Genomic DNA, 15,177 nt, shown 5'->3' with positions numbered 1-15,177 from the left:
CTTGTTGCCACGTGTGCCGCCTGCCTATTGGTAGTTTGCAGGAAGGGGGGGGGGGTTGGGGGGGGGGGGTTGGGGGGGGGGACATTAGGGGGAGGGAGATTGCAGTCTCTGGACAGCAGTGTTTTCATGGCGGCGATAATAGCAGCGTATTTGAAACCCTGCATGCCGCTCTGCCCCAGTAAGTGCTCCCAGGGGGCTAAATTAGCAGCTCCGTGATGCTCCCATGATGCCAGTATCACCGTAGCTTGTCACTTCGGCTTTGTGCCAACCTATGCCACTGCACCTCGGTTTCCTCTTTCGACACGTACCCTGAAACAAAGAAGCAGTCCTTATTGTAACCATCAGGACCATTTTCATCCTCCTTCAGTTGCTATATATGTATATATATTGTTTTTTTTGTTTGTTTTTGAGCTTCCTCTTCTATAAACACACATTGCCTGGGTGGTGAAGAGGGCAGAGGGGTGCTTTTGAAGGAATGGGCGGGGAGAGGTGATGGTAGAGGAATGGCATAAGGACGTGGCAGAAAACCCCTGCCACCGCAATTTAGTAAAATAAATAAAGATGTACCAGGAAGCATCATGTGTGGGTAAATCTGGATGCTTCATTGAAATTAATGAAATTAATCGACTCCGCAAAGCCGGCAAACAAACATGGAGACACATTTCAGATTTGATTCCCATAATCACTTCTTAATGGTAGTACAGTGCTCGTGCTAATGTTCGTGCAAGGAAGTCCAGCCTCCTGGTTTGACCATCGAGTTAAGGATAGATACAAATTACGAAAAGAAAGCATGCCAAAGGAAAACAACAAAAAACAACCTTGTATGAATGTTAAACTCAGATATTCCCAGACAACGCATTCTTTTTTTAATTTCTTTGAGAAAGCCAACATTTCACAAATATAAATTTAAATAAAAGGAATTGCCTTAATACAAACATGGATTGTGATCCCATTAAATGCCACTTTAAAAAGAGCCGTTATTGTACACCCTTGCCATTACAACATATATGACCAATCTCTTAATAGATTCTGGAAAAATGCTACAGCCACTACCTTTGCTCCAGGCAGAGATGGATCCATGGCAGGTTTTGGGTTTACCCAGCATCACAAAGCGTGCTGTCAGGGTGGTGGACGCGAGGGGGAGGGAAGTGGGTACAGGCTCAGCACCAGCCTGGCAGCGCGTCCCCTGACACCACCCAATCTCCATCCGATATGCTCCGGCACAAACTCCCATCACATCGCCACGCTCCGCACGGAAATGGCATACATTAACATACTTATGAATATTCATACAGCTTCGTTAATTAACTTAATTGTTTTTTCCAGCAGAGGCAGCCCAAAATTCCAAGGACGTCCTCAGCGCATTGCATGTGCCAGTCTTCTGTGGGTCAGGCATAACCATGCGGCAGGTAAGCTCAGGTAGCTATGGAAGCCAGCCAAAAGCACACTAACACAAACCATATATTGAACATATGGATTTATTTTAAAAATGGGCCACTTTGGCCCGTGCGCTCCCGTTCTAGTGTTTGTTCATTTATCATCAAATGTCAGTTTAAAAAGTCAAGGGAGTGCAGGAATTTTCATGCCAATAAGCAGCACCAACTGGAAGCTCCTTTAAGCACCTGGCTGTGAGCAAAGCAGCAGCTTCAGGCCTTCTCATCTTCCCCCCCCCCCCCCCCCCCCGCCACGAGCGCCCCCGTGTGCCACAACCACTCCGCCAGAGTTGCTGTGTGAGGCTGCTTGCCGGAGATGGGCGCAGCTGGTGCGACGCCTCAATGCTCCCCTCGCTCTCTTGCATCACGTCATACCGTGTCACCTCCCCCAGCGCTGCCATCGAGCCAACCATGTCGAGATGTCGGAGAAAGTATTCAAAAAGAAGATGGGTAATGGAGATGGGGGAGGAGAAGGAGTGCAAGAATGGCATGTTAGAAAATAAATAGTTGGAGGTGGGAGGAAAGGGTTTCACACAGCAAATGGAAAAGGTCAGCGGGTGAAGACCAAATCATGCGACTTGGGCTTGTTCATTCTCAAATAGATCCATGATAAATAATTACGATTCGCATAAATGTTATACATTCGAGTGAAATCAAGAGAAAATACATAAAGCCATCAACATCAGAAAATCATCTACTTTTGAATGGATCCAACGAGTAGAATCATATATCCTTAATATAAATAAGTAAATCTCTAAAAGGGACTCTTTTTTTTTTTTTGAAGGATTTATTTTAAGTACGCAAACTTGATGAAGAAGCAAGATACACGAAGCAATTACATATTATGTATCCTGGGTTAGAGCTAAAATAAAATAAATATTCTCATGTGCAAACAACTTCAATCCTAGCAGAGGGGAATGGTGCCGAGCATAGAAAGCCTGTTGGACAAGGAAACAAGTTGGAAATTCTGAAAACCCCTGGCTTAAAGGTAAACAACAAACAATGAAAACCGGGGTTTAATACACAAGCGAGTTCATACGGTCTCATACTAGGAAATGCACACAGGTTGCAAATTCACGGCCCATCAACAATAAAGAAAATAAATGTGAAAGGAGGGCAAGAGAGAAGGACGTTTGAGCCATCATGCCCGTGCCATATCCTCACCAGTTAACTTACTTTAATCATTACCTCCACCACCGAAGGTGGATGGAGGTTATGTTTTCACCCCTGTCTGTTTGTCTGTTTGTTTGTCTGTCTGTGAACAAGATTTCTCAAAACGTTGGGGACAGATTCTTTCGAAATTTGAAAGAGGTAGCGTATGTGACAAGGACGAAATGATTAGATTTTGGTGAAGACCTGGATTCGGATCCGGCTACGAGAATTTAAGTGATTCTTCACTATTGGGAGATAGGGCCAACAACGACATATAGCAGGATATCTCAAAAAGTTGTGGCCGGATTCGGACGAAACTTGGTGGAGAGGATGTGTATGTGACAAGGAAGAATTGATTCTGATTTTGGTGAAGATTCCAATCCGGATCCGGATCAGATAATTTTTCAAGTGATTTTTCACCATTGAGTGATCGGGCTAAAACCGATACATAGCACGATATCTCAAAAAGTTATGGACGGATTTGGATGAAACTTGGTGGAGAGGTTGTGTGTGTGACAAGGACTAATCGATTCGATTTTGTTGAATATCTGAATATGGATTCCGATGAGAGAATTATTTAATATCTAAGTGATTCTTCACCATTGAGAGATTGGGTGAAAAGCGATACCGTGAAATGGGGTGAATAGGGACAGCAAGGTGAATAGGGACACAAACTGAAAAAAAGTTCGGAAAACTTTTTTTCGCTGAAAATTGATAACCATACTGATTTGTTGATATTTGGGATGAAAGTGTTCTCTTGTTTTAAAAAAAAGCAACTTATAGTCCCTATTAACCCCATATATGGGTTAAATAGGAATAATTAGGATTTTTATGGCTGTCCCTATTCACCCCGTTTTACGGGTGAAAAGGGACAGTCACTAATACAAAAAAATAATAATCAAGAAATAGGGACAGTTTGGAGAAACTTTTTATCCCATTTTTTTTTCATTGGCACCGTGGTTTATATTATGGGTGCATATTATGTGCATCCATCTGAGCTGTCAATTTAGCAATAAGTTGGAGACTCAGGATTGTTTCTTGATTATTATTTTTTTGTATTAGTCACTGTCCCTATTCACCCGTAAAACGGGGTGAATAGGGACAGCCATAAAAATCCTAATTATTCCTATTTAACCCATATATGGGGTTAATAGGGACTATAAGTTACTTTTTTTTAAAACAAGAGAACACTTTCAACCCAAATATCAACAAATCAGTATGGTTATCAATTTTTAGCAAAAAAAGTTTCCGTACTTTTTTTTCAGTTTGTGTCCCTATTCACCTTGCTGTCCCAATTCACCCCATTTCACCGTATATAACATGTTTTTAAAAAGTTATGAATGAGTTGGTTAGGTGACAAGAGCAAGCCGATTAGATTTTGGTTCAGATCTGAATCCAAATCCAGCCTATCAGTGGGATACAAAACAAACTGTTCAGCCTGGCGGAGGAATGCTTTCTACCAAGTACCGCTCGTCAATTATATTATTGGTACCAACCTCATTGTTACCATAATGTTAATATAACTTACTATGCATGTCCCTCCATAATCATAATCAATCACCTGACATATCCTATTCAATCCATGACCAGTGAATATATGCAGGGTACTGGCACACAGTGGCCTACTCTTTTACAAAAGATGCCCTGGGATGTTTAAAGTCCACAACCTAAATGTGCTTTACACTAAAGGATGGCATGATCTAAGATGCGGAAAAATCTTGTATCTCTTGATAAATACTGTATTCAAAAATAAAAATACCTGGAATATTATCCCCATGGTTATTGAAATATACGAGGGGGCGGGGGGGGGGGGGTATTGTAATCGGCTCCGTTCGTCTGACTGCTTGTCCATCACGGATGAGGATACCAGAATATCTTTAAGTGATTCTTCACAGTTGAGAGATCAGGCTAAAACCGATATATAACAGAATATGCCAAAAAGTTGTGGACGGATTCGGGGGAAACTTGGTGGGCAGGTTGGGTGTGTGACAGAAACTCCTTAGCCAAATGGTTGGGCAGAAATTCCCCAAACGTGGTCGTTATTATCACCACGTAGCACGAAGGTGTGAGAGCAGTATCATTTTGGCCCCGCCCCTTGGGGCAGGGTCAAAAAACAAAAAATGCAATTACGGGCATATGCCACTGCTCTGATGGTCCAACAAAATGAAAAAAATATTTTTTAAATGAAAATTTGTATATGCAATTAACATTGAGGGACACGTGAAACATGTAACGAGTTTTAGCGATTTGACACTCAGTTAATGCCCTCGGGGGTGGGACTTCGTGCACACCATGTTTGACGATCCTACCAGCCTTCTGATGGACTTGCAGGGTAACCAGTCAAGCTGGCACAAAATTACACACACGCACCCACAAAAAGGGAAGGCATGGGAATTCCTGATAGGTTGTCAAACGGAGCATGAAACAAGAACATGTGCAGGAAAAATTGTTTCTAGTCCCAGTCCAATGAGATCTGATCATACGAGATGATGCCCACGTGGATCGTGGCTTTAAGCGACACACTGGTAACGGCCAGTGGAAGCAAACATGCGGCGCAACAGTGAGGAGTAGGAAGAGCCTAGGTGACAGCAAGTATCCAGACCTATGACGCTGCTGTTCACCGAGGTGGGAGGTGCCAAGTGCACTACCCCTGACAGCGCGACACTCCGCAGCTAAGGTCAAGTGAAATATAAACAAAGAGTGCGTGGCATTTGAGGCATGGTGCGACTTAACAAAAGCCGATTAAATACCAAGATGACATCATTAATGTGGACGTTTTATTGCGCCTCTTGCTGGTGAAATTTTGCCCGTAAAGTAACAATACCGAAGCAATGAATGATAATCACAACAGTCATCATCGGTGCTTTACATTCCCAGATATGGTACGCTGCTTTTCTTGTACCATAACTGCAGTTACAGTTTGTACAAGAGGGAATGGGAAATTTTCTGGGCATAAACTAGTAAGGGTGAAAAAAAAAACAGGTTTTCGTTATAGTTGCTGTGCTTTCAATTAAAAGCACTAGTGCGTGCCCGTACGTGCGGGGAGGTAAGTACTTGGACATACGTACGTTGACGTACGTACCAAAAATAAGGCCTCACTGTCCGGAAGTTCGCATATCGCAGTTACGATTAATCGCAAATTAGTTTTAATGGCCAATTCTTCAATTAGCGCCAACATATTTTGCCATTTTGCAATTTAATCGCAAGGAAAAGCACAAAGAGAAGAGAACAACAAACACACACGTGGTTCCTTCGCTGTAGCTTGACCGTACGTGCAAAAAAAAAATTAAAACTTTCATCGTTCCTTCGGTCTTCGCTCTCGTCCTTCGCCGTTCCTTCGTTCACGTACAAAACGTATGTGTTTGCTAAATAAATGGCCATAACTTGGTAACCACTCGTCCGATTAATAGCAAACCTTGAAAAGGCACGTCCTCAGGTCCCCAGCAATATACCTGGCAAGTTTCACTTAGATCGGACCAGCGGTTGTCGAGAAACAGCGGTCACAGACATACACACAGACAGACACACAGACACACAGAGATTGCTTGCATTATAGAGAGATATTTGCACAATGTGCAAAATCTGTTAATCTTCACTTACCCTATAGTTATGTGCATATTGGCAGAGTGCGACATATCCACAAGTTTTACTTTTACAAAATAAGAAAATGTCATCAATTTATTTCAATAACATGGACATCATAAATTTCCATAGCATATTAAGCCATTAAGCATATGGTGACTGTTGGCTAGCGGCATTAATGTGCTGGTGCATTGCATTTGCCGCCAACAGACTCGTGTAATTGGCTCTCGGCAGGCCGTGCCTCAGGGCCGTGGACAGGACAGACGGTGCCCATCTGCACGGCTGCCAAGGAACACATTTCGAATTCTATCTCCATTTTTCCCTCTCTACCTTCAAACGAGGTGGCCACTTTCTACCGACCAGATTGCAACTGCTTTGTGGCATCAAGAGAACACAAACAATGCAGCAGAACTCACCGCGGTCTTTACCTCCTCTCTCTCCAGCACCTTCTGTGTCAAGTCATCCGGGAAACGTAGAACTGTAGTGATCACCTTAGCTAAAGTCTATTATGTAAGGAATATATGGATTTGGAGGAGGTAGGGTAAGAGAGAGGTGGAACACGAGAAGGAACCATTATTACAGTCTTCCCGTTCTATCATGTTTTCATTCTATAGGTGTACAGGGATTAACTTGCAGTCAGACTACAGGTATTGTATTTTGAATGGATCTATTCCAGAGGTCATTTTCATTGGTGAAATTTTGAAATGGTGTTAAAAATTACAGAACCCATAACAATACGACGATTTCACACAAACAAAAATACAAGACCTCATTGCAAAATGTGACGTGTAGATTATACATTTAAACAACTAATAAATAAATTAATGAATAATTCAAAGGAGGTAGTTGTAGATGGTAAAGTGCATATAAATAAATAAATAATTCAAGGTGATATGTAGATAGATAGTGGGAGATTATTATTGTTATTTTGTACGCAGCCTCTGGCTGCTGATTGCATCATTCCTGAGGAAGCGGCTGTGCCGCTGATGCAGTGCCCCCTCCCCCCTCCGTTGCCAGTTAGCTGGTACTCATATAACTGACCTCGGAAGGATGACAAGCTGAGTCAAACCACCTGCTGTTATTTAACGGCATGACAGAGCTCATCTCAGTCAGCCACCTTTTTTTTTTTCTTTTTTTTTTTGTATACTGAATCGAGGCTCGTGAAAGAGCCAACATTTATTTCACAAACAAATCAACCAGGCAAACAAAATGTATAAAAAGAGGGAGCGGAAGACAAGATGTGGAGAGAAGGGGAAGCACACAAACACAACATTTGAGAGCTGGGAGATGTGTGGGAGGGAGAGGGCTTGGGGGGAGGAGGCGTGGGAAGGGGGGGGGGGGGGGGTCGGAGAAGTATAAAACACAAGGACACCAACGACTTCCAGGACAGAAGTTGGTATTTCAAAAAAGTGGAATTGGGGTGAAATTAGCGGGGGTAGAAAAGATCAAGGTTTTGGATGGGGAAAGATAAGAGATGGTGGTGAACAGCTGTTTTAAAGACCTGGAGGGTGGAGTGGGATTGAAGAGAGTGAGGGAGTTTGTTCCAGAGGCGGGAGAAAAGAGGAATGAAGGAGTGAAGGTGAGCAGAGAGTCTTGATTTTGGCAGTTTAACCATACGAGGGTTGCAGGCAGATCTTGTGCGACCTGAAGGAATATTTGGGGGACAGAGCCCAGAAAGAGCTGGGGGGGGCAAGGCCAGAGAGGAGTCGGTAGAAGACAGAAAGACCACCAACCTGCCTGCGGTGAGTGAGTGAAAGGCCCTTGGAGTTAGCTTCATCACGGGAGATTCCAATGATTCTGAACGCTTTGGTTTCAACAGCGTGAAGACGAGCTAGGTGTGAGGCAGGAGCACCAGACCAGAGGGGAGAGCAGTATTCCATTGAGCTGCGGATGAAAGCCTTGTATGTGGTGAGGAGCTCAGGTGTGCCAAGGAAGGACTTCGCACGACGGAGGATGCCCAGTCGGCGACTGGCTTTGGAGGCCAGATTTGAAATGTGGTTTTCCCAGGAAAGATCATGGCAGATAGTGAGACCCAAAAGCTTGAGTGACAGAACTTCTTGGAGAGGATTATTCAGAAAGTGGATGGGAGGGTTGTCCAGTCGGTCTTTTCGACTTGACCGATTAGCAAACACCAGGCTTAGTGGGAGAGGGTAAAGGGCATACAAATAACTAATTAATGGTGGTATGTAGGTAGTGAAGATGGTAAACATGTATATACATCATGCTATATCTAGTTATAGAAGTGGCTGTGTGTTTCTTTGACCTTAAACGCTGGAAGGAATGAGCTGAAAACTAGTGGTTGTACTAGTTTTAGTTGTACATTATAATAGGGCATATTATAATGGGGAGGTTTTAGGTGGTAAAAAATAATAATAATTTAAACGGGGGAGCACCACAATTTTCTCTTTATAAATGTGTATCGTATAGCGTTGCTCTTGGTGGAGGTGGATGTTACAAGTCATGGTAAAGTGTATATAAATAAATAATTCAAGTTGTGTGATGGTTGTAGAGATGGTAAAGTGTATATAAATAAATAAATAATTCAAGTTTGTGATGGTTGTGGAGATGCTAAAGTGTATATAAATACATAATTCAAGTTGTGTGATGGTTGTGGAGATGGTAAAATATATAAAAAATAAATAAATAATTCAAGTTGTGGAGTTTGTCGAGTGTATATAAATAAATAAATAAATAAATAGATAATTCAAAGTTGTGTGTTGGTGGTGGACTTAGTGGTATAATTAAATAATTAATGGTTGGTTCCCAAAATCCTGTTTTCTTTCCCATATTTTTTTAATTCTCAAAATTTGGAAATACAATTACATGTCCCATAACTTTTGAATACATTCCCAAAAAAATTTGACATGTGTCATACATAGATATTGTTGCGGATATGGGATTTGCATCCATCCATATCCGCTTGTAAATATTCCCCTATTTCCTCAATACTTCCCAACTATCCCCAATCCCCCATTCCCTAGTCCCATTTTCTGTAAACAACACTCTGTAGACCCGACCTCCCCCTATTTCCCCCATTAAATGTCGTGCCCAGGTTCACCGCATCTCATGTAAGACAACTATAGGACATCTTGCTAGTTATTCTTAGTCTATGTCAGTTAAGGACTCGTTTCCATTAATTCTGACCCTTCGTTGCACCAGAATGTGATTGTATGGCACCGTTAGGAAGTTTAGGACCTCCCAATACCTCCCCGCAGCTCTTCCTCACGGTTCAGCAACAACAACAACAACAACAACAGCAACAGCAACGGCGGGCGCGGGAAGTGCGCGTCCTCACTCCGGCTTGGTTGGTAGGGGGTGTTGGGAGGGCATCAGGCCTTCCCAACGAGCCGCCATCGAACATGTGCTCGACGGGGTTACCAAATAGAGGCTCCCTGTCAGCTCCTCGTCAAGGGCGGAGCCCGGTAACCCCCGCACCCAATGGAAGCGGCGGACCGGCCCCAGTGGGGCGGAGCCAACCAGCCGAGGGCGTGTCACTCCCCGCTGAGCATGCGCAGGGAGAGGGAGGTGACGTCAGATGCGCGCTGAGCTTGAAGCAAGCAAGACCACCTCCGAGCGCTGTGAGGCCTCCCCGCATCTTCTGGACTGGACCGTGCTTTATCCTGTCCCCGAGCCAAGGTGCACCTTGTGCCATCGAACTACCTGTCCCTCCCTGCCATCAATCCCTGTGTAAGTCAGCCTTGTTCCGTTTGTCTGTGGTCTGTCCGGGAATAGATAAGATTGTATTTAAGTGCCCATCTCTTCTGTGTCTTTTACCTCACTCTGCCATGTAATCTACCCCCTTTTCTCCACCACTGTAATTATACCCTCCTCCGGAGGTCTTGAGAACTGTACCCCTTGCGTCGTTTCCTCTTTCCCAGTCATCGTGTCCTTTCCATCATTGATTTGGCATAGCGCGATTTGGTCAACGTCTGGGTGAATCGGGTGAGTTGGGGAAGAATCGGGGGAACTGTTAGGTCGCGGCAATACCACCGCTCGGTAAATAACATCTAAACCGCGTCCGTAACAATTGGTGTCTGGGCGTGAGATACGGACCCGAAGCGCGCTTAACGCGCTCAAAATTACAAGTCACCGAAATTTGATTTTGTTTTACAAAAAACCCGAATTTTGAAAGTCGCGCTATGGGAGATCAAGACGGCTGGGTTCCGGTAGAGGAGAGTGAGGCAGGGTCGATCCAGGACCAAATTGAGGGACATGAGGAGAGCGAAGCAGTGAGGGCGGCAGGTTCGCAAAATGGCATCCTCGCGCACGAGGTTACGGGCGCGCAAAATGTCGCCTCGCAGATGGCTACGGCGACCGCGCCCGCGACCGTAGCAGCACCGCTGGTGGATTTGAACCTTTTTTTTATACAAATGAAGGCCCTTATGGCCCAGAATAGCAAACGGTTAGAACAAAGGATGGGGTCCAATAGCGAGAAATTGAGGGAGGACATGGGGGCCAATAGCCAACGGTTAGAACAAAGGATGGGGGCCAATAGCGAGAAATTGAGGGAGGACATGGGGGCCCAGATCGGAGGGTTAGGGAGTAGAATAGAGGGATTAGGAAACAAATTTGAGGGACTAGACAACAAATTTGAGGGATTAGACAATAGATTAGGGGAAATACAGGAGGGGTTAACGGGGGTAGAAAACAGAATGGCCGCTCAAGAGAATCAAATGGAAGGGATGAAAAAGGGGTTAGAGGGGTTAGAAAACAGTATGGAAGGCAAATTGAGGGACATGAGGGACCAAGCGGAAAGGGAAGTTTAAAAAATGGGGCAGCAGATAGAGGGGGTCAGAATGGGGGTAGAAACTAAATTGGATGCTCACAGGGAGGAAATGGAGCAGATGAGGGTGGCATCTGGGCAGGAGATGCAAGTGATGGGAGAGGAGATCAGAAGAGGTGTGAGTGAGGAGGTCGGAGGAGTGCGCGAGGAGGTGAGGCACTGTGAGGAGCGCATGGAGAAGGAGGTGAGAAAGGGGACTGTAAAATTGCAAGGTGGTATAGAGGAGTTGACGCTGGGAGTAGAACAACTGACAGTGGGACAAAAGGAGTTGGGGGACCAAGTAAAGAAGAACACAGCGGTAATAGAGGGTTTAAAATCGACACAGAAGGAGATGAAAAAGGACGTAGGGGTAATTAAAAAAGAGTGTCAGACGGTACATGAGGACCTGACGAGGAAAATGAACAAGGTGGTAGAGGTGATGGAGGTTAAAGAGCGGGAGGTGCGGGAGCACATAGAAAAAAATAAGGTGGAGTTAGAGGAAGAACTTAAGGGGGCGCACGAGGAGATGAAGGAGGTGAAGCAGAAATTAGAAGAAGTGGAAGAAGGGGTGAGCGAAATTAAGAAGCGACAGAGAGAGGATAAAAAAGAGATAAAGGAGGAAGTAAAAGAATTGGTCCAAAGTCTGTGTTCGGATCGTGATGATGTGCTCATTAACCGGATGAGGGATTCGCAGGTGATGGAGGAGAAGTGAAGAGAAAGAGGACCCGGTGTAAGTGGTGACCAATATGGTCGTGCGTATGATGCACCAGGTGATTTAATAAGCTTGGGGGTCGAGATGGACCCGGGTGTTCGTGAGAGGCCGTTGGTGAAGTGTGCGACAGGTCTGGTGTGCGAAAAAGGAGGTGTGCAAGAAAGTCCGACTCTGGGGTGCATGGGGAAAGAGTGCGCTGTCAAAAGTAAGGAAGAGTGTACACCTGTGGTGAGTGTTACAGAGGGTGTAACGGGAGAGTGTGCGCGAGAAAGGTGTGTAACGGACGGGGTGCATGAGGAAAGAGTGCGCTGTCGAGAGTAAGGGTGAGTGCGCTGTCAAGAGTGGAGGTGAGAGTAGTAAGAGTGACACGGAGCGTGAGTTGGTTGTGACAGGTGAGAAAGGAAGCACACCTGGAATGGTAGAGCGTGTGTGGGAATGCACGCTGGAATTGGTAGTGAGGCACGTGGTTGGGTGTGCGAGTGAGAGCACACCTGTGATCGTCACAGAGGAGGTGACCGAGGAGGGGGCGCGAAGAGGTGTGTTGGTGAAGTGTGCGAGCGACGAATGTGTGCCAAGGTGTTCGGTGGTCAGGTGTGTGACCAAGTCTGTGAGTGGAATGAGTGTACCTGGGTGTGTAAGAGAAGGTGCAATGACCAAGAGCAGGGAAACGGCTGGATGTATGAGCAAGAAAGGGGTAGCGTATGCGTGTAAGCATGCAGGTGAGGCATCGACGGGAACCGGGTTAGCGGTTAGAGCGACTTATAGCCGAATCGGGCCCTCGGTGCGTGCCGGGCTTCGCGTGCCGCGAGAACCAGCGGGGATCCGAGCCACGGCGGGTTCGAAAGGACCGCCGTACGCGATCCACGCTGGGCCTCGCTTTGAACGGCCGCGTCCGTGCTCCACTAGGCGGAGCGGGCAGCCCGATAGGAAGGGTCGTCATGGCGACCACTTTTTGGTGAGGCATTCCGGCAGGTCGAGATCGGGCCATGGGATGGCTCCGTGCCGAGATGGTGCGTGGGACCTCGGCCCAGGTAAACCTTCTTCCCTGCACCGAATGCGGGACGTATCCAGCCGCTGGCACCAAACAACCCGCATTCATGGCTTGGCTGTACGAAGCCGAGCTTTAGAAGTGAATTGGCGCACCGAGAGGCATTAGTAAGTAGACTGTAATGACGAGGATAGTGTTTTGGCCCCGAAATTAGAAAAACAAAATTTGATGATTGGCAAAGGATTGGCAGTAATGATTGGCACATGATGGGTAGTGATTGGCAAATTTTTGATTTGTTGAAATTTGATGTGCAAAATTGGTAGTGGGAGATGCCCCATGTGATGGGATGGCCAATCCACCATCCCTCACAGATGGGGGCAGATGCGCTATAGATTATGGGGTGTATGGCAGTGAAAACTAGCCCGGGTGGGTTAGGATATTGTGTGTAGGGATCTAGCGAAGATGACATTAGGTAACGTTAAGGTTAGTTAGTGACAAGGATACCTGTAGAGGGGACGCAGGTAGATTAGAGTGGATGATAATGACGAGGGAGCGCAATAGTTTAAAGGGACGACTGGGAAGCGCAAGTTTCAGAGGGGAGTAGTTAGAGCAGATGATGCAGTATGAATGGAAGTGCTGGTGAGCAGCTTCAAATGAGGCATCGGTGAGGCAATGCTCCGAGGTGTGTGTGAGTGTACAAGTGATGAATGAGAGAGCATTGCGGATGAGTGTCATGGTGAGTAGTGAGTGTTGTGGATCAGCGCGAATGCGCTTGGGGGAGAGAAGGGTGCAGGCGGCACCAAGTATGAGAGCACAGGTGTGCAAGCACAGGTGTGTGGAATATATGGAGCAGAGAATGAGTGGTGTGGAGAGAGTTGGAGTAAGTGGTACGGAGTGGTGTGCATGGTGCGAAGGTGTGGATGGGGGAAGAGTGGACCCCCTTTTCACGAGTACCCGGGGAGGGTAGTTTAAAGAATAGTTAGAAGGTATAGGTAAATTGTGGTTGGATATTGGCATTTGTGGTGCGGTTGCAGAATGGTATTGTGGATGGGTGCATTGGTGTGGTGAAATTGGCTGGTCGTGTGGCCTGTTAGTATGAGTGTGAATGGTTGGGCACTCCGCCACTGTTAGATGTCGGCCAGGTGAAGCCGCAGGTGGGCTCTGGGAGCCGTTAGTGTCAGTGGGTGCCTGAGGATCCCGGGTGTGGATCGGGCAGCCCGTGCCAGAGAGGGCACTGAGGGGGTGAGAGTGCGAGAGGGCCTTCCCCAGTTAGTTAGGTTAGGGTGGGGAGCAGGTGAGCTCGGTAGGCAACAACAGTGGGGGAGGTGTGCAGGTGGGCGGACCAGCTGGGAGCGTCACACGACCCAGCCACCGAAATTGTGTGGGGGCACCGAGTGTTGAATCGGGGAGTGAGACCCAAATTGATGGTGTGCACCACAGATGGTCAATGGGATTTTGGTTCTTCGAACCACATAGAGTAATGAGGGCCAATGGTTTGGCAGGAGAAAGACCCCGGATAATGTAAAGTTGTTAAAGTCATTTAGGAAATAGTTAGGATTGATGAACCTGTCGCACCATACGCAGCCACTTACCTGAGGTGATGATGATGACTCCACACCTGTGTTTTCTTTGTTTTGTGTTGCAGGAAATGAGAATTGCTGTTTGGATTTGTGAGACGCATCACGACGTGGATAAGACATTGGGGTGATTCCATCTCTCCCTCCTTAGGAGGGACTGATGATGAATTGGTGATGGCAGATTTTGATGTTGAGTTGGAGATGGCAGATTTTGATGAGAGTTGGAAATGGCAAATTTGATTGGTTAGGAGGGAGAGAAGACGAATTTGGTTTATGGGAGGAACGGGGAAGACAGTAGGGACGTTTGTTGATGTGTAAAGTAGATGTTTATGGGTAGTGTTGTGTTTTGTGGATACAGTAAGGGGTAAGGGAGGGGCAATGTAGGTTACCTGGTGGGGGGGGGGGGGGCGTACGGTAGGAACGTACCTGTCTCACCTGGTTCCCATGTGCCCCCAGTGTGCATTACCTTGTATTGCATGCACTTTTGCGCCCTTACCACCTTACTCACTTGTCTTCTTTTGTCTCCCACCTCCGAGGATCTGGCTTTGGGGCAGAGAGAGAGGAGAGAGAGAGGTGCTGGCTCCGCAGTTGTGGGCCTGTACTTCCGCTGCTTGCTGCCTGGATCGATACACCATATGGACCGCAATTTTTGTGGCCGCCTACAATGGACCGCAGTTCTTTTGCGGTCAAGCACCACCCGTGGATGGACCTCTGGGTCAACGTGGCACCTATGCCATACAGGTGGACCACTTTTAGTTGGCCCCCTGACGGCCACAATTAAGAAATGGACGCGGTTGGCGCCTTTCTTTATTTCTAAAGAAGCCAGAAGGCCAAGTGCACTCCATGAAGGCAAGACCAGCGGCAGAACATCGGCCGGCTGCGACACCACCGGTGACCATGGACACTTAATTGTGCATTTTTATGAACACTTTATTGGTGCACCGGATGGTGCTGACTGTGCGTAATGGGGT

General features: G+C 46.4%; 1 protein-coding gene across 1 annotated transcript in view; it reads right to left on the bottom strand.

The window, feature by feature from the left end:
* Positions 1-581: 581 nt before the first annotated feature.
* Positions 582-15,177, bottom strand: part of LOC137434082 (uncharacterized) — a 96,227-nt gene continuing 81,631 nt past the window's right edge. Inside the window, exons 18-19 of the mRNA XM_068126737.2 lie at positions 6,584-6,670; positions 582-1,827 (exon numbers count right to left, since the gene is read on the bottom strand). Of these exons, the coding sequence (XP_067982838.2) occupies positions 1,813-1,827; positions 6,584-6,670 (102 nt within the window). The 3' untranslated portion in view covers positions 582-1,812. The remainder of the gene's footprint in view (positions 1,828-6,583; positions 6,671-15,177) is intronic.

This window comes from Myxine glutinosa, chromosome 10 (assembly GCF_964187855.1).
Source record: "Myxine glutinosa chromosome 10, kmMyxGlut1.1, whole genome shotgun sequence".
Lineage (NCBI taxonomy): Eukaryota > Metazoa > Chordata > Myxini > Myxiniformes > Myxinidae > Myxine > Myxine glutinosa.
The sequence above is the reverse complement of the archived record's forward strand: the minus strand, read 5'-3'. Positions and strand labels throughout refer to the sequence as shown.